Source organism: Podarcis melisellensis, assembly GCF_964234715.1.
Source record: "Podarcis melisellensis genome assembly, chromosome: 1".
Lineage (NCBI taxonomy): Eukaryota > Metazoa > Chordata > Lepidosauria > Squamata > Lacertidae > Podarcis > Podarcis melisellensis.
The window spans coordinates 92,028,697-92,048,222 of NC_138528.1; the positions used below are offsets into that span (position 1 = coordinate 92,028,697).

Sequence of the window (19,526 nt, forward strand, 5' to 3'; positions counted from 1 at the left end):
AAAAGAAAGAAATACGTCTGCACTGCAATCCGGACTCCAGACAATTGGCAGGTAACCAGTTAATAAATTTCTTCGCCAGACTGTTGAATAGACTGGCCTATGGTCAAGAGTGATGTCACATCAATTCAATGCGCTATAATTGGAAAAATGTGAGTGGAAGCAAGCAGGGTGGGTTGTTTTTTTAAAAAAAAATAAATAAAAGACCGCATTAGCAGTCTCCTACTTTGTTCACCCATGGTGTCTACCTTGATCAGTAGCTACATGGGATTTATGCTGCTGTTTTTGTTCAGTAGTTTTGCAGCTCAGGAATTCAATGCCAATTTCCAGATGTATTTCAAGTCGGGAGCAATCGGGAGGGCAATGCCTGGGCGGTGTGTGTGATTAGTTGCACATCAACATCTTTCTCCATACCGTATTTTCCCGTGTATAAGACTAGGTTTTTCCCCTAAAAAATAATATCAAAAATTAGGGGGCTTCTTATACTCTGGGCCATCTCCCCCCCTATTTTCTTAAATCTGAGTCCCCCCAAATAGTCTTATACATGGGGGCGTCTTATAGATGGAAAAATAAAGTATATATTTTACATATATGTTGCATTCTCTTTCAAAACTGTCAAACTGTTTATATCCTGAAATGTTAAAGAAAGGTTTTAAAGCATATAGATTCTCCCACCCCCAGGGTGTGGGTGTGGGTGTCATCTGGTGTTCCACCCAAGCTCAGCAGACATCCTGTTAACATTTCTTTCTTTGCAGAAATCCTTAATGAAATATAACCTTCATTTACAATCGGCATTAGTGTTTCTTTTTGCTACTAAGTGCCCCACTGCCTCTCAGCGTCAGGTGCTGGGGTGTCCATAGTAAGACTATGCATTATCTCTGCTGAATCCCCAAAACACAGAAAAAAATTAAGCAACCTATATACTATTAAACAGACACACACACCTTTCTTCTCTTTCCAGTAAACAAGTATTAATGATGTCATTAACAAAAATTGGTACAAAAAATAACCATGGTAAATTATAATGTAAGGTGGTTAAATAATCCACAACAACAGCACAGCAAAATAAGGCATTCATGAAATAATGCAGCTAAGAGTCACAGAACTGGAAGGGGACCATATTGCCATTTCGAATGATGTGTCAAGCTGCCCAAAATGACACTGTATTTGCACAAGGAAGGCACATTATGATTTAGTTACAGATAGGTAGCCGTGTTGGTCTGCCATAGTCAAAACAAAAAAATTCCTTCCAGTAGCACCTTAAAGACCAACTAAGTTAGTTCTTGGGCTTTCGTGTGCATGCACACTTCTTCAGATACACTGAAACAGAAGTTTCCAGACCCTTCGATATAGTAGCTACTGGAAGGATTTTTTTTTGTTTTTACATTATGGTTTGTTATTGTTTGTGCTTTATATATCCTTTCACCTCGTTAAAAGCTTGTATCTCACATGAATACATGAAGTTGCCTTAAACTAGGACTCTTCATGTTAGTGGTTTGTACAGTAAATGTATACAGTATTAGGTCCACTGCCCTCCCTCACTTACACGTATCTGGCATACTTTGTAAGAGTGGCAGGGTGTGAGATTTTACACACACACACACACAGCTGCAAGAGTACAGATCAAGTTAATAAAATTATGTGGCCAAATTTTAAGGCAAGATGTTATTGTGAAGGCTAACACTTCCCTGAAATTCTCTGTTTAAGAGCACAAAACCATAGATATGTCTTAAATAGAACAACTGTATCTAGGTGGAAGACTTGGGGAAGAAAGTGATGGGAATGCACTTGTATTTGTACATGAAAAATGCCTTGGGTTCATTTCAATTTCAGGCCGAACTACAGCAGGCATAGGCAACACAATCTCGCTGGGAATAATGAAACAATACAGGGAAGCTAGAAAGAGCTTTATCACAATAGAGAAGTGCAAGTGACTGGCAAATGAATTTGATGTAGAACTTAATGCACCTAGAGAAACGATTGCAGCATTAACCTGCTTCCTACTGAGAATTTTAAAAATCAATGGAATGCAACATTCATTATTGTTCTTTTCACTTGGAAAGAACTGATCTCTTTTTATACCTGCTGACTTTATCTGTGCCCCTCAGTTAAAAGTCTGACGTTTTCAAAATAATGCTTGCTACAAACATTTAAAATATAAATTAACTTGTGTGTTATGTTTCAGCAGATGTGTACACAGCCCTTTTCAGCATGAAATATGAATTTATGAAATAAAATGCCGCATTACAGAAATTGCTTACATAACTGACATTGCAATGTGTGCAGGATAGTGCTTGGTAAAATGTTTAAGGTGCCCACAGGATTTGTTGAACGATAAAAACAGAGTGCTTCCTTTCTTGGCGCCTGAGTGGGGGAAATGCGAAATGATTTTGTTTGTACTGAACTGCAAAATCATAGCAAACCTGCAATCCTAAACCCATTTACTTGGGAACTGTTTTTGGCATCCAGCTGTCTCGAGAGACAATGGAGTACGCCTCTGGCGGTGAAGTCAAATTTCTACATGAGCAGCACCAAAGTGACCTCCCTGAGACACAAACCTAGGCAGTGTCCTGGGCTGCCCAGATGACAAGACTCCACTCTCAGCCCCACTGATGTGGTCCAAAGGAAAGCAGAGCAATATGTTTGGCACCAGCTTGGCTGCAGGAGTTGCTGGAAGGAAGTGTACAAGGCACCATCTAACCATCTTAGGAACTCCACTCTGGATTTGTGTAGGGTTTACTCCTTAGCCTTTTCTTCTCTCAAAGATATCCCGCAAGGCAGAGTAGGTTTAGGATCAGAGTTTTCCTTTTCCTAGATGGGCTAGCTTCCCAGGTTGACAACCCCCATCTGACCCTCACTTCCCTCTACAGAACATGCAGAAACCACCTTCTTGACCGTTCGACCTACTATTGGTCTCATCCACTCAATCTGCCAGAGCTTGTCATCACATGCAGGGGAAATGACTGACTCACCAAGGTTTTGAGACCCATAGGGTACCCTCACCTGGTTCAGCAAGCCAGTCGAAGCCGTTCCTGGGGTGTGGCCATTGTCACATGCTGACAGCTTCTAGGAGCCACAGGTGAGAGTTGAGTGCAGGGTGGGGACCAAAGGTGGACAAACTACCCCCAGAAGGTGCACGATGTGTCCCCCATCAAAGGTACTACCCCTTCCCTAAAACCCCACACACCTACCTGGGAATAAGCCCTACTGAATTCAATGGAACTATCTTTTGAGTAGACATGGTTAGGATTGCCACAACAGTAGCCATTAGCTACTCCAATAACTTTTGCAGCACAAGACCAATAGGGCTACCCCCCTGGAAATTCATTAATTTTGAAAAGGAACACACAGGGAAGGAAATTGATTTGTAAATATCTGTTGATGGCTGAGACACACACGTATATCCTGCAGTGTAAAAGACATTGAAAATTACATATATTTCTGCATCAGTGAACAAGGAAACAGAAGATGGACATGCTAAGTAAACCAACTGCAGAAGAACAGAAAAAACCAGATGAAAGTGTGAAGGAATGGCTGAATGGGTTTGTTTGTTTGTTTGCTTGCTTGCTTGCTTGCTTGCTTACTGTTGTTTTGGCTTGTGCAAGGTTATAAATTTCCCAAAATACATTCACCATCTGCACTAGTGCTTCTGAGCATCCACTTGCCTAGATTCCTTTGTTAATGATGTTTGCTGATTCTCAACTTTATCCAGTACAAAGAAAAAGGGGATAAGATAAAAATAGCATCTTTAGCATTACCATGTATGGCAAATGGTTACCAATTTGGTATAATCACGGAACATAAAACAAACCAGATGTTCCTGTCCTAACTTTATCAGATATATAAATATCCAATTAAAAGTCCTAGCAAGAAACACAAAGAGAAACTTTTTTGCTTAAAAACAAAATGCCTGCAACATCAGTTTCTTCTTAAATCTTTCTTGTGAAACAAAACAATACCCAGCAACAACTAAATATTGAAAATTATTAACAGATTTTGTCTAGAAGGATTAAAAAAGCCACCTACATTTTTTATTTACATCCTTACATAGCTTTGTTTTAATAGGATTCCTAAAAAATAATTGACAAACAGGAAAATGGATGCCTCTGTGCAGAGTGGAAGGAATCACAGCCCAAAAGAATTACAGAGAAATGCTAGGATAATGAAAACTAGGGAATATTATTAGGAAGGACTCTTAACTTCTTTATTTCTATTTTGGTACTTTACTAAGAGTCCTTGAAAATGAATTGCAGGGCTGCCTACAGGATTTTTGGGGCTTGGTTCTGTACTTGGTTTAAAGAACACGCTTCCTTTTGGGTATGTACACAGGTCCTAATTAGAAATGCCAAGCTTCTTGAAATTTTGCAATTAGTCCCTTATGACCCATTGGGAATTGGAACCCTTTCACCTTCCCAAAGTGTGAATATGAAAGAATACTACATATCCCACTAGGCTTTTATCTCGCATGATGCAAGCACACTAATATAAGATGGAAAAGAAATCTAGTCTTCTGCCCACTCCCATTACCCACAGCAAAGGGTTTGGGTTTTCAAAGCAGGGGTTTCCATTGCAAAAGAAAGGGAGAGAGGATAAAATGATTTGCATAAGTTTGCATGTGAGGCTTTCTACGGATAGATGCTAATGTTTAAATTACTGTATTTTTTGCTCCATAACATTCACTTTTTTCCTCCTAGAAAGTAAGGGGAAATGTCTGTGCGTGTTATGGGGCGAATGCCTACGGATGGTGGGGGGATCTGCTGCAGTTGTGAGCAGAGGATCCATGGTTCCCCTTCCTTCCCTCCTCCATGGCTCGCTTTGCTTGCTTTGAAACAGCAAAGCGGGAGAAGAGCCACTGAGTGGGGAGAAGAGAGGGACAGAGAGCCTGGTTACAAAGCACGGATCCACATGGATCCTTAGGATTTTTGCACTGGGTCACCCCAAATTCACCATCAGATCACATAGCATGTCCATGGCTACAGCTTGCACCAAAAAAATCACGTTGCCTGGGGCCACAGTGGTGCAAAAACATGGTTACAAAGCACGGATCCACATGGAGCCTCAGGATTTTTGCATTGGGCTACCCCAAACTCACCATCAGATCACATGTCTGTGGCCACAGCATGAACCACAAAAATCATACATCCACTGTTTCGTTTAGAATATTTTTTTTCTTGTTTTCCTCCTCTAAAAACTATGTGCGTGTTATGGTTGGGTGCATGTTATAGAGCGAAAAATACGGTATATAACTTAAATAGAAATACAATTCATCTCACCATAGTGAGGGAGACTGCGAGTAAGTGACCTATGTGCCTACTCTAGCACCTAACTCTCCACAGACCACATGCCTTACCCCAGGGCCAACCAGAGACGTTGTGTCGCTGTAGGGAAAACGTCCTGCCACTACCACATATGCCCCCTGCCAGCCCCATCACCACAACTGTACCTGCCACCACAACATCTGTCACACTGCAGCACAGCACCAAGGGCAACAGGGCTGTGCTGGTGGCCTCGGTGAAGCCCCGGTAGGCCTGGAAGCAGCACACCGGCAGGGGTGGGGTGGTCGGATCCGCCACCTGAAGCAAATGGCCTCGCCTCACCTGGCTGCCCCTGCTTACAGCCCCAGATCTGCATCCTTCTCGACTGTTTTTGCCTGGATAGAATGTATTTGCCAATGCTTTTTGCTTGCCTAGGTGGAAGATGGAGAGGGTCGCGTGAGTGAATTTACATTGCTTGCCGCATCCAATTTTGCTCCTGGTCCTGCCCACCACTGGGCAAATGGCCACTGGAATGTGACTCTGGCTGACGAAGGTTCCCCACCCCTTCCTTAGTGTATAATGCAATATAGATTCTTGTACGACCTATCTCACAATGGAGAAGTTAGATCTAGCTCTGGCTTTCAGGTGCTGGGAAGCAAAAGAATTACGGGGGAAGGAAACTACATGCTTTTCCTTAAAAAATGAGTATCTAATACATTGGTGGGAAACCCTGTGGCCCTTCAGATATTTCTGCCCTACAACTGGGCTATGTGGGCTGGGTATGACTGGACTTGGAACCACTGGTTCTCAACTCCTGGCTTACAATGAACAGATACAAATAGTTGTGTCCAATTTGATAGAAAGGAGAATGTGCAGCTCGTATCCAGGCGCAAAGAAAGTTGCTTTGATCACAGTTCTCTCTTCTAGGAAGAAGAGATCTGGCTTTCTTTGCATCTGGTCCCTCTCTGTCAGCTTGCACTTTGTCCCAAAAGTTTTTTTAACCTCAGAAAAATCCACTTTTTCACATGTGCCTAGGATTGTGAGGAACTCTGTCTCAAATTAAGCTATGATTGTTCTCCTCTGAAGTTTCCCCTCTTTTTATCTGTCTTCCTTTTCAAGCATAACCTCCAAACAGCTGAATCTGAGCACCGTTAAAATGAATGCCCTACATACATTTGCACTGATATGTTCCAGAAGGGCATTTAGGGAGCAATCCTATCTCACGGCTAGGGAACGGGGGGGGGGGGCTGAATGGAATGAAAGGACCACCACGTTTGAAACCCTACTGTTCATGACAGCCAAGGCAAAGCGGGGACGGGCAGAGCTTTCCAAACCGTGTGTTGTGACACATTAGTGTGTCGGCTGCAGTGTGTAGGTGTGCCATGCAAATCCTCCCCTCGCTCCTTCTGGGGCTTGGAAGGGGTTAATTTAACCTCCAGTTTGCCAGTACTGTGTCGTGAAATGATGCATGTCTACAAAGTGTGTCACCAACGTGAAAAGTTAGAAAAGCTCGGGGAGGTGATTCTACGACATTTTTGCTGTGTGAGCTTCAGGCTGTTGCAGTAGAAAGGTACAGATCAGGACACTCGCTGGCTTAGGTTGTAGCAGACCCATGGCCAGCCCATCTCTACCCAACTGCCACTCCTTTTTTGAGGCTACAGCCGGTGGGAACACCATAAGCAATATCCTGTCAATAGTCCATGCTGTTGGTAGGCAAAGGGGAGAGCTGTGGTGGTGGAGACCCACTCACCAGCAGAACCTAGTGGAAATAAGCCTCCACTACTCCTAACCCTACCATCACCTGCACAGATAAGTGGTTAAAATTGTTTTATAAGTCTGAGTTTGTGGATGGGTTATGTTTTTGCTGCTGGTGGCGATTGTTGTAGGTCATATCTTCCACTTGAAGAACTCTGGGATTTACGTGATTGGCATTGCCTACTCCTCCCTGTGAATTGGACAGAAATGCAAGGCCTTCTGATTCATTTTCAGGAATCATCCCATTGTACCACTCCCAGTTCTGCAAAACCAGAACATCCTTAGGGATAAAATAATGTAAAAAGCTGCTAATATGTGTGCCCTTCAATAGCAACAGAGATCTCCTCAAGACAACAGCACAGACACTAAGAATAATGTATGCCATTTCACATTTAACAAGCTAATGTTTATCAGCTAGCTATCTACCAAAATCTACTTGTTCAGACAATATTTTCCCACTTAGGATGGTGACTATGAATAGGCCTCAAGCTCCCATCCTGACCCCACTGCAAGGAAAAGTGACTGAACTGAGAATTACTACATTCAATCCCCTACCCCCAAAATCCTTGGAGACAAAGCTCACTCTTTAGAAAGTTTAATCTTGTAGGGCCTAATATCTCCCTGGTAAATTACTCATTTCTCCTCTTATTCAAGGAAGAAGAGCAGAAAATGCATACATTTGAGGTCTGCTACTGATCTCCTCTTCCAAATGACAATCCTGGGGGAATGGGGGTGAAATGAAATATACTGTCCAGAAAGACCCACAAAGACACCAGAACTTTACGCTCTGTGGAAAAGATGCAGCTGTTTTAATGTGACCTAGCAACAAAATCAAACAGGAGTTCTTTACTTCCAGGATTATACAATGTAGAGAGATTATTTTAGGGAAGAACTTATACAGGAAGATGGGAACCCCATCTGATAAAACCCTCTAAATGTAAAAATGTGTCTCTGCCTTGAAATTCTAAAAATAAAAGCAACAAGGGGAAGGAAGTGACTGAACACTGGGATAATATTGGTGTGTATGTGTGTGTGTGCAGTTGAGGAAATGGGAGTGATACAGCAAGGAAACTCCACCCAAGCATAATCACGTAGTAGAATTCATTTGAGAACCAAAAGGAGGGTGTACACAAGTCTGGATGTGAGGTTTTTTCCCCCTAGAAAGTTTAAAAGGGGAGATCTTTTAAAGTAAGATGATAGTGATGAGTAATTCTAATATGTGTTAAAACATGTTTTGTCTTTCTGTGACACCCTAAGAGCTTGGTGAAAGCTCTTTTAAAAGCCTAATTAGTATTGGTTTTATATTTTTAAGAGCAGCATAGTTAATACTTACTAGTATTTCCCAAGGAGGCTGATATTTGTAAATTAAATGTTCTAGTTACAAGTGGAGAGACCATGATGCAGCAAAACAAATGATTTTGTAGATGTGCTGTATCACTTAACTGAAACTTGAATGGTTAGAACACACCCATATTCTAAAAAATGTCAGTATCAGATTCCATTGTTTTGCATCCTCACATTGATTATCATTCCCATTAGATCCCTATATAAAATTCTCAATTATCTGACTGCATTCTAAATCACATCAAAGCTCCTGGGAGAAGTTTCCATATGGACTTGCTTAAAGTACGACAGCAGCAAACTACTAATAATGTATTAAAAGCTCAGAATAATTATTGGGGGGGGGGGCAAGATGCTACATGCAAATAGTATTGAGGCTAGACAGCAATCGCTTGCACAGCTGCAGTAGCTAATGTTATTTTTAGCATTTATTGACCATTTGTCTTTGTTAGAAAAGAACTCTTTTAAAAAATCTATGTTGATTTATTAAGTGCCTTTGAAATTCATGAGGCTCAGAGGGGAATGCATATCCACCCTTACACACACACACACACACACACACTTCTTAAGAATGCTGCCACTTTTCAAACACACATTCTGAGCACAATCTTTTTAATGCCCAGTTTATTCAGAGCTCAGATACCACACAGAGGACATCTGCAGTAATGCAAGACATTCCAAGTAAAGTTTATATGAGTAATTAAAAGGAGGGAGGGACTCGCATACAAAAAAAGCACTGGAAACTACAGAGAGCTACATTTCTGAAAAAGTAGAACAAGTGAGATATTTTATTATTTTGTGTGCCATGCATAACATGCTAATTCTTCCATCTCTTACCTCAGCAGCACATGCTGACATTTTAACCGAGAAATGGGTCTCTTTCCTATCAGAAACCCTAACCCTAATCTGACATGTGTGAGAAATGATGATTTATTTAAAAACGAAAGGCCAGGTGCTGTGAACATGTTCAGATACTATTTTGACTTGTGATGATTACGCAGAGAGGAGGGGAACTATGTATTTTGCTCCTTTGAGGATATAAAAGTTTATTTATTTATGATTGCATTTATATTTCACCTAAGTCCAACTGTGTACAATAAGGCTTACCGAAAATATGTGCAGAATCAGAGCTTCAGCAATCACCAACCCCAGCAGCCTTTCACCCAAACTGTCAGGTAATTGCAAAACTCACACCTGTTCTTATAATTTGGACTCATTAAACACGACTGCAAAAATGTTAGGACCTTTGCAAAGTGAATCGTTTTCCTGTGCTGGTCTCCAACCTTTAACTTCAATGCAGATTTTACAAATGAAAGCTACACCAAAGAAAGAAAGAAAGAAAGAAAGAAAGAAAGAAAGAAAGAAAGAAAGAAAGAAAGAAAGCAAGCAAGCAGCGGGATAACAAAAAATGAATCTAAAGTGACACCTTCTGTTTAGTTGTGCAACTACATATAATTTTATGTACTTAAATTTAACAGCGTGATCAAGAACAAATCACACTAAAGATTCTTATTTGTGCCATCGTTCACAGCATGCATCTCTTTAAAAGATGTAATGGTGATTAAGTATTATTCTACTTTGCTTTACGTAGCCAATTTCATGGTAAAATAAAAACAAACTTCAACTGCACAAATGGGAAGGTTCTCCCGTTCTTAATAGGCTACTATAAGCAACATGATGAGCAATACTAGCTACATTAGCTATCTTGGGTAGTTTTATGGGATTGGTCAGGCAATAGATATATGCAAGTCAAAATGCATTTGAAGTAGCAAAGAGGTGAAGATCTTTAAACATAAGGGGTTTTTAGGTAAAAATACGAAACTCATGGACACAGCAACTAATAAACATAGAATTCCATGAAACTCCCTCAAACAGCTGTAAAGGGGCCTAGCAACTGGGAGGAAAAGTCCATTGCTTGAGGTCTCCTCATGGTGGTGGAAGTTCTAAGCCATTAAGGAAAATGGTCCCTCAGGGATGCAGCTGTATGACAGCATGTGAGGGACTTCTTGATACATTTTCTGACCCCCAGCCTGCCTCTTGTGCATCTAGCTGCAACTTCAGAGAAATTAAGAAGACCTGCAAAAGTGCACCGTTTTCCAAACAAATTTTGGAAACATTTGATCACGGTTCATCCTCTGTTCATGATTTTACTGGTTGTACTGTTCTTTTAGTGAGCCATTATTTATGTATCATATTTTAACTGATTTTTATTATGATGGAGCACACCCTAGAACCTTTGATCAAGGGTGGGTAATAAATACAGTGGTACCTCAGGTTAAGAACTTAATTCGTTCTGGAGGTCCATTGATAACCTGAAACTGTTCTTAACCTGAAGCACCACTTTAGCTAATGGGGCTCCCGCTGCTGCTGCACCACCGCTGCACAATTTCTGTTCTCATCCTGAAGCAAAGTTCTTAACCCGAGGTAATATTTCTGGGTTAGTGGAGTCTGAAGCGTATGTAACCTGAAGCGTATGTAACCCAAGGTACCACTGTACAGTGGAAACTTGGTTTTCGAACGCCTTGGAGAAGTTAGATCTAACATAACTCGAACATTTCGGCTCCCGAATGCCGAAAACCCGGAAGTAAGAGTTTTCCGGCTTCCAAAAAATGTTCAAAAACCAGAAGTAAGTGTTCTGGTTTTCAAACGTTTTTCAGAAGCCAAACGGCCGATATGGCTGTTGGCTATTGTTTCCGGGGCGCCTGCACCAATCGGAAGCTGCACCTTGGTTTTTGAACGTTTCGGAAGTCAAAAGGACTTCTGGAACAGATTACATTCAAGAACCAAGGTACCACTGCATGTCCAATAGGTAAGTAGATAAATAAACAATACCAAATTTACCTGGATCCAGGTGTGTGAAAGATCCAATGACAAAATCCAGTGTGGAAACAGCCAGTAGGAAGAGAAGCAGCAGCTGGAGACGGATTATCCATTTCACACCGGCAAGGTTAATTCCAAGCAAACCCAGCAGCACAGCAAGTGAGATGCCCCTTATGGCCCAAATGTTACTGAAGCCCAGGAGTTCAGAGATACTTTCAGAAAATCCTGTAATGTACATAGCACCTGCAACACACTGAAAAATACTTCCAGTTACGAAACTGCTAAATAGTATGTTACAAGCCATATAAACTGGAGGACGCAGAAGATTTTATTTCTTTTTCTTGGCCTGCAAGTGGACCCTTGTGGCAGCTTAAAATGTCAGAAAAACAAACAAACAATAAAATGGGTATAAAACAAACTCTGTAAATAAATAATAATAAAATATATAGCTTACAGTTATTAAAAAAACAGTGTGGTATTTAGCAGCATAATGGCCGATAGAAAATGGCCCGGTCCAGTTAAGGCAGCCACCTGACTCAACCTTCTAATATCTGCTGTAATAAAAACATTTCCACTAATTTCCAGGAAGCAAGAACAGAACAAGCCTAGTAAAACCACATTGGGGAAGAAGTTGCAAAGAAAGGGAGTTAATGCTAAAAGAAGATTATCTTCAACAGGGGTTTGGAACCTTTTTGGGTCCACAGGCCAGATCCTCCCATTCCAAATTTGACAGGTGGGTGGGGCAGTGGCCTCTCAGCAAATAGGAGGCGCTGCTGGTCTCCTTCCAACCCTAGCAATGAAATGGGGGGACTGCCCTCTGGGGTCTCCTGGGCTCTACACCAGTCTTCAACCGTAGGGTAATGTTGATTTGTTTCCTTGCCCTTGTTTCCATTCCCTGCTTCTTCCCTTGCCGATGGGGCAGGCACATTTTGTGGTCCGCCTCAGGCACAACCATCTATTGGGCCGGCCCTGAAATACTGTGTAAATATATCGTTACATAATTTTGTTACTGGATGGCATTGGATTTAGTTGTATCTGAGTGGAGTTTCCTTTTGCTGTTCTGCTCTTTTTGAGAGAGGCAATAAAGTTCCTCTCTAGCTTCCTGACTGGCGTGTCCTCTATACCAGGCATACTACCAGACTTTTAGAAGACATCTGAAGGCAGCCCTGTTTAGGGAAGCTTTGAATGTTTGACAATTGTACTTTAATATTCTGTTGGAAGCCGCCCAGGCAGATGGGCGGGGTATAAATAATAAATAATAAATTATTATTATTATTATTATTGGCAAACTCGGCTCTCTAGATGTTTTGGGACTAAAATTCCCATCATCCCTGACCACTGGTCCTGTTAGCTATGGATGATGGGAGTTGTAGTCCCAAAACATCTGGCGGGCCAAGTTTGCCTATGCCTGCTGTATACCAACCATGATAAGTACCTATTTATTACATTGGCTCATTTTTTATAGTTATCACTCAGTGACCTCATTCAAATATCACCCTAAGCCAGCCTTCTCCCAACATGCCCCCTCCAGATGTTTTGGACTACAACTCTCATCGTCCCTGATCATTGGGCTCTGCTGGCTGGGAATGATTGGAGACGTAGTCCAAAACAATCTAGAGGGCACCAAGAGGGGGGAGGTTGCCCTAAACTAAAGATTGCATGATATGAATGAGTCAGAACAAGTCACAGTGAGCACTAAGCTTGCCTCCTCCTCCGCTCCCTGATCTCTCTCCTCCTCTGGTACAGCTACAGGGAGGAGTTTGGTTTTTCCTTAACCACAGCTTGTCCATCATCCATACCAACAAAGTGCGGTTAAAGTTATCTATGGTTTGTTTGAATAGTTATACTTGGACCTTCTAAAAGCTAGAAATAATAACTGCTGTCATGTAGTGAATGAGTTCAGTGAATGAGGCCAGGATGGACCTTTTCTGTCAAAAGACTCAAGCTACAGACAAATTGCCATCACCTTAGGAATCTCTACTTCAAAATGATGTCCACATTGATGGAATATAGTTCATAGGCACCATGTTCCCCGAGCTGGTTCCTTGCCCAGAGGCTTTTGTGGACTAAAATTAACAAATCACAAGTGCCAAACTGGATAATTCCAAAGATCTTAAAAGCTTGTAGCAAGCTGGTCAAGTATTTCTTAAACAGAAACTGTAAGAGTGTGGAAAAGTGGGAAAGGCAACCTAAAACACAATCACATGTATAAATGAAGGAATGATATAATAGTATGTAATTATTAAACATTATTATTGTGGAGACCTCACAAATGAATTAAAATAAGAATGATTTTTATAATCATATAATCATGACACAAAATCATTTCTTTATATAGCTGGTCAGGGCAGTTTGATTGGAGTCACAAAGTGGGCTTGATTTATTTATTTTATACTGATTTTCAGCTGTCTTGGGTATCAGTGTCATACTTGGGTAATTCCAAAGTGCTCCTGGCCTAAATTTGGTTCTAAGCCCTTAAAATACCTCACAAGCAAGTAACAAATGTGGCACACTCATCTGCTGTGCGGCAGTAATAAGAAATAAATGTTAAGCCACCTAAATTCCTCCCCAGCAGCCCCCAAATCTTGGGAGCCACATTTCCCTTTGAGGTGTTTGTTTAGCTCTCCAGCACAGCAAATGGCACCCAGGATTTACGTTAAAAAGCATTCCCAGTGTAGAACTTTGATCTAGCATTAGCCACGTTTCTGTTCCAATACAGGCAATTGCAAATCTATTCATAACATTACAGATACATAACAGAGTTTTCATAATTTTTGCAATTGCACAATTTCTACTGAATATTTAAAAAATCTTCTTCAGTAGCATAATATAAACTATGGGGTTTGTATATCATTGCCTCAAGCAAAGAAAAGGAAAGGTGACTGGAGACACACACACACACACACACACACACACGAAATAATTTATTTAACAAGAAGTTGCATTCCTACCTGACCAAAAATATAGAGGAGGCCAATGGTCCCCCCAACTTGACCTCCAAGGACAGTAGAAATCATTGAGTAGACTCCTCCACTTCCAATGCTGCAGCGTTCACAAACCCCAATGCCAGACAAGACCGTTACTAAGGCCACCAGGATGACAATGGACACCAAAAACATGCCCATTAAAATACCAGTGTTTCCCTGAAATGGGAGGAAAAAGAAAAGGTTGAAATTTAAAAGAAGAAAGAGATGCATAGATTTAGTAGCCAAATATAGGCAATTTGGTACCCGCTGGATGTTGTTGTATAAAAATGGGTGTGTGTGTGTGTGTATGATTTGAAGGTCTACATTTCAAAAATATTTCAAGGCACACACTTACCTTTGTTTTGCTTGCTACACAAGAATGCAATGCATTTGTACTGCATCTAAGCCAAAGTGTCTTGCTTACCACTGTCAAAACATTAGGAAGTTTACATGAAAGCAGTAGGAAGAAGGTATGTGGTTTCTTAGAACTTAACACTTGAACTCAACTCTACTGCAAATCACTCCAATGTCTAAAAAAAGCAACGTAGGAGGACTGGTATGTTGTACATGATTTTCTAAGAAATACAAGGTACCACAAGGCTCTGAGATGGGCTAACAGTGCTCATATCTTTCACAAAAACATGCGTATAAAATAACAACTGACAGGACTACGACATTAAGGGGATTTCTAATGCATCTCTTTACAAAAAGCAGAAGCCAGGCCTTATATTCTTCTGTTTTCACAGCTTTTAGCATATGAACCCAGTCAGAAGGCCTTCAAATGTTATCAGCATGCAGATGCTAAATAAAAAAGTGACCTCTTAAGCATTTCTTCTGAGCTTTAGAGATCCCCATTGTGAACAAACTCCAGCATTTTGCTTCCTTCGTGCCATCTTCAAAGCACTCTGTGTGCTGCTCTTATCCCACAGGCATTGTGTTCCTTCCTGCTATGACTTCTCAAGGAAGGGCAGTGGCTTTTAGGTTCTCTTGCTTACTAATTATTGCTTTGTGCAGAACATGTTAGGCTATGCTTGTGCCATCTGCGTTTCCAAATAGCACCCACTGTCCTGGCTAGTTTGAAGATATTTAGTATACACAAAACTGATAGTGCTTTTGTTTTGTTTATTTTGCTTAACAACTGATGCAAAGCTAGAACAATGCTTTCCTTTTAGAAAAAAATATAGCTATGTAGGGAGGCTTGTATGCTAGCAGATGTCTGCATGCTGAGTCCTGGCTCCAGTTCCCCTTGGTCTGATGCAACTGCCATCAAAACCAGCAGGATTCCAAGCTGAAACTGCACTTCATGTAGGCTACAACATTCTGGATACATATCAAGCTAGTTAGAGGAGCACGCGGGGAGAGATAGGAAATAAGATTCTGAGGAAACAGCAGCATCCAATTTCTAGTTTTGATGAGAAATGAATGAATGGACCCTCAGATCAGATCATCACTACTAGTAAGTTTGTGATAGTGCAAGGAGAACAGAAGGTGCAAAAGGTAGCCGGAGGCTTCTACAGGTCCATGGGTAATGCCGGTGGAAAAACAAAAGACACTCTCAACGCAAATCTCCAGCCAATGAAACCCACAGTTTGTTCCCCATCAACAGCTCAAGGACCACTTAGCCATTTGTTGCCTGTAGGCTTTTATTATTTCATTATTATTCAATTTATTACCTGCCCTTCACACCAGCAGGTCCCAGGGTGGGTCCTCTTGCTGTGCAATTTGTAAATATTTGTTTAAGATCTCTGTCTCTTTTTTTAAAAAAAAACACCAACAATTCTCCATTTTAACAATTTACCGGTAATTTTGAATTCTAATCTAATCCACTTTCCAAATCCAATCTTCACAATGCATACACGCATTCACTCTCAGTAGAGATTTTACACCACCGAGGAGCTTTAGCAAAGGAGAAAGATTTTAAGCAGGTAAATAATTGCCACAGTGGGTCTGGGTTTCCACTCTTCTAAGTTTAAAGTTCAGTTCATGCATAACTGTTCATAATATAGTCGTACCTTGGAAGTTGAAGGGAATCCGTTCTGGAAGTCCGTTCGACTTCCGAAACATTCGGAAACCAAAGCGAGGCTTCTGATTGGCTGCAGGAAGCTCCTACAGCCAATCAGAAGCCGCGGAAGCCCCTTCGGACGTTCAGCTTCCAAAAGAACGTTTGAAAACCGGAACACTCACTTCCAGTTTTCAATCGTTCAGGAGCCGAAATGTTCGACTCCCAAGGCGTTCGGGAGCTGAGCTACAACTGTATAACTGTTATCAACATATTTTAAAAACTCAATAAATTTGGTATAAGGACAATGAAAGAGGGTGTTTGTTCCAGCTGGGCAGAAGGAGTGCTGCTTACAACCATCACTTCAAACTACACTATGTTCTTTCAGTAGAGCTTGGAGGAACATGAGGGAGGACGTGTAACTATGGCAACATGTGTTACCTGAACATTTATATTTGATCAGCTTCCCTGTAAATAGCCTAAGCTACTATTTTATTTTATTTTGACATAAAGGGAGAGAAATTAACAAAGCCATAGGAACCCAAGTATATTTTAAGCAAGTAATTTTGTGGGCTTTAAAGAGCTGATAAAATAAAATTTAAATCTGGTCTATGCCAACAGGGATTGCAAGCTGTAGTCCTAAGGAGCTTACTTGGAACCAAGTCCTGCTGCAATCAGTTGAACTCAGATGAGCTCCAAGTGCTTTCAGCAGAACTTACTTCGAAGTAACCAACAATCTGGAGCAGGCTGTAAGAGGACCAGAATGACTGCTGCACCAGCAAAAAGCCAGACCCAGTGGTATGGAGGGGGTACCTCAAATCAAAACAGGATGTTGCACAAGCAGTGCCTGTTTCTACCATAATACAGCACAGGGCAAAGTGATTGGGGATGCGCCAACCTAAATACATTCTGGCCACCTAAACACCCAGCTGTGCCAAGGTAGAACCACATGCTAAATATTTGGTAATAATAACAGGATTGTCAACCTAGAAGAATAGCTTTTGCGCCATGTGAAAGGCATAGTATACTGCTGCTGCTGCTGCAGTCAGTATAAGCCACTTTCTGCTCCATCACAGCTTCCCACATTTCATCAGGAGGTGGAAGGATCAAAAGGTCTTCTAGCCAAATCATCTTGTTACCACTTGTGACTAAAAAGGACCAATCCCTACAACAGTGTGGTCCAAACAGAGGCCGAGAGCACCAAATACTATGCAAATTTCTCCACATGATCAGAGAATGTAATCAGGTTGGCCTGCAGGGCAAAATGTTGACTTGACACCAAAGCGGACTGGTTTAAAATTATTTGCTCTCATTATAGTCTTAACTGGGCTGGATTGGGCTGTTTGCCAGTGCTCCGGTTATATCTCCCATTTGCTTGCATATGTGTGTGTGTGTTGTGTGTCAGCAAGCTGCTTAAAAAACAGACACACCATAGCTGGAGGTTGGATATGTGATGGAGGCTATGCGGATGAATATGCATTCAGCAGCTATTACAGAAGAGATGGTGGAAAGACCTAAAGATGCATAAGGCAAAAGAATGGTCGCCAGCACACAGGCTTTCAGTACTAATTTAAATGCAATACCTTAAGGACGTCAAAACCAATTCCAAGACAAATCAACAGCTGTATGGCTTCTCATTTAGTTCCCCATACTTACCACCAGCCACCCTGTCCTCAGAAAGAGAACTACTCCAAAGATATTGATCATACAAGAGGTAAAGACTCCGTCCCAAGTGCCAAAGAGCACTGGTTCCCAAACAAAAAGGTGTATCTTCCACCAAGGTCTGTTGTGTGTCGGAGAACTCTGAATGAAAATAGGATTTAAAGGTTACGTTTGCTTTTTCATCTTGCTGGGCACCAACAAAGAGGCACAAAGGGTCAGTACTAAAATACCTGCAAAATGCATGCTTTAAGGATGACAGAATTTGCCCCGTTCTTGCCCCCAGGGCACTTGATTGTACGGAAATGAGAATCCTAAATAAGTCACACTACTGTGGCATCTGGTTGGTCACTGTGACAACAGGTATCTAGAAGAGATGGGCCTTTGGTTTGATTCATAAGAGCTCTTCATCTTATGAAGGGTAATCATGTTGCCTGAATCCCACCCTACTACAGACAAAACCCAGATCCCCTGTTGATTATAGCCTACAAAGACCTACTTATCAGCAACTAGATTCAGTGCCAATTTTTAAGAATGGAGCCAGCAGGTAAGGGCAAAAGGTTCTGACACTTATCCCCCACCCCTGCCATCAAAAAGGAAATCAAAAACAAAAAACTGCTTGCCATCAAGTCCTGTTTTCACAAATACCACTCTCTTTTTGCCTCAGTAGTAACGTTTTTAAATAATAATTTTTGTTGGTTTATTTTCACATTTCCCACTGAAATTATTTCAATTTATGCAAAACAAATCGCAAGACATGAAACAGGGTTAAGGATTTTTATAAATAAATAATCTACATAAACAACTGGAAGAATTGATCAAATAAATTGACGTTTTCTAATTAACAAGCATCTTCCTTGCAGGTTCCACATTACCCTTGACTCCCACCCAAACCAAAAGTTATTACTGTAAACACAAACAAGAATATGCAGCAGGCAGGGCATAATCATGTAAACTAGCTCCTGTATACTCAATAAAGCCATGCCAAAGGACCACAAACTTCTCCTGCGTACTTTGTCCCCTGACAATTCTCACTTTTTGTGCGAGTTTCTCTAATAAGGCAATGTGCCACAGCTTTTGATACCAATAATCAAGGTCGTTAATTTGGAGATTATTCCAATGCTTTGTAGCAATTGTGGCTCTTGCTACAAAGTGATTAATTATCAATGATCTATGGATATAAACACTGTAAACTGAACACAAATCTGGACTCTTCTCAGAGCATTACTCCCACCACCTTGCAATGTTTCAGAATTCAGAACTCAGCTGTAGGGAACCAGGGCTTTTGCAACATACCTGTTGTGCTTCTTCGTGAAAAAGTTCTTGCACATGCCCATCATGCTTCATGCTGGTGTTGCCCCTGGGCAAAAACAATCTTCCATTCACATTAAAGCTGTAGCTGGAGGGTGATGCCATGATAATGGAAGCCACGGGGCAAGGAACAGAGTTCAATGTCAGCTATTATGTTCAGGGGAGTTTCTGCACAGCTGAGGCATGCACAGCAGAGGCTTCATTGCTGTACTTCACCTAGTTCAGAGAAAAGACAGAACAACTTACCACCACCTTCAGATGCAGGCACAAGAGTTTTATCACAGATTCATAGAACAGAAGAGTTGGAAGGGATCTAAGGATCTTCTAGTCCAAACCCCTGCAATGCAGGAATCTCAACTATATCATACATGGCAGGTGGCCAGCCTACCTCTGCTTAAAAGTCTCCAAGGAAGGAGAGCCCAC

At 41.3% G+C, this 19,526-nt stretch overlaps 1 protein-coding gene across 4 annotated transcripts in view; it reads right to left on the reverse strand.

Annotated features, from left to right (window-relative positions):
- Positions 1 to 19,526, reverse strand: part of SLC12A8 (solute carrier family 12 member 8) — a 68,024-nt gene that overhangs the window by 38,624 nt on the left and 9,874 nt on the right. For all 4 annotated transcript variants that reach the window (XR_014171612.1, XM_081925050.1, XM_081925051.1 and 1 more), the window contains exons 2-5: positions 19,089 to 19,319; positions 17,790 to 17,936; positions 14,120 to 14,311; positions 11,190 to 11,421 (exon numbers count right to left, since the gene is read on the reverse strand). Coding sequence is in view for 3 of the 4 variants with exons in the window: in XM_081925050.1 (XP_081781176.1) it covers positions 11,190 to 11,421; positions 14,120 to 14,311; positions 17,790 to 17,936; positions 19,089 to 19,208 (691 nt within the window). In the remaining variant the exon portion in view is untranslated. The remainder of the gene's footprint in view (positions 1 to 11,189; positions 11,422 to 14,119; positions 14,312 to 17,789; positions 17,937 to 19,088; positions 19,320 to 19,526) is intronic.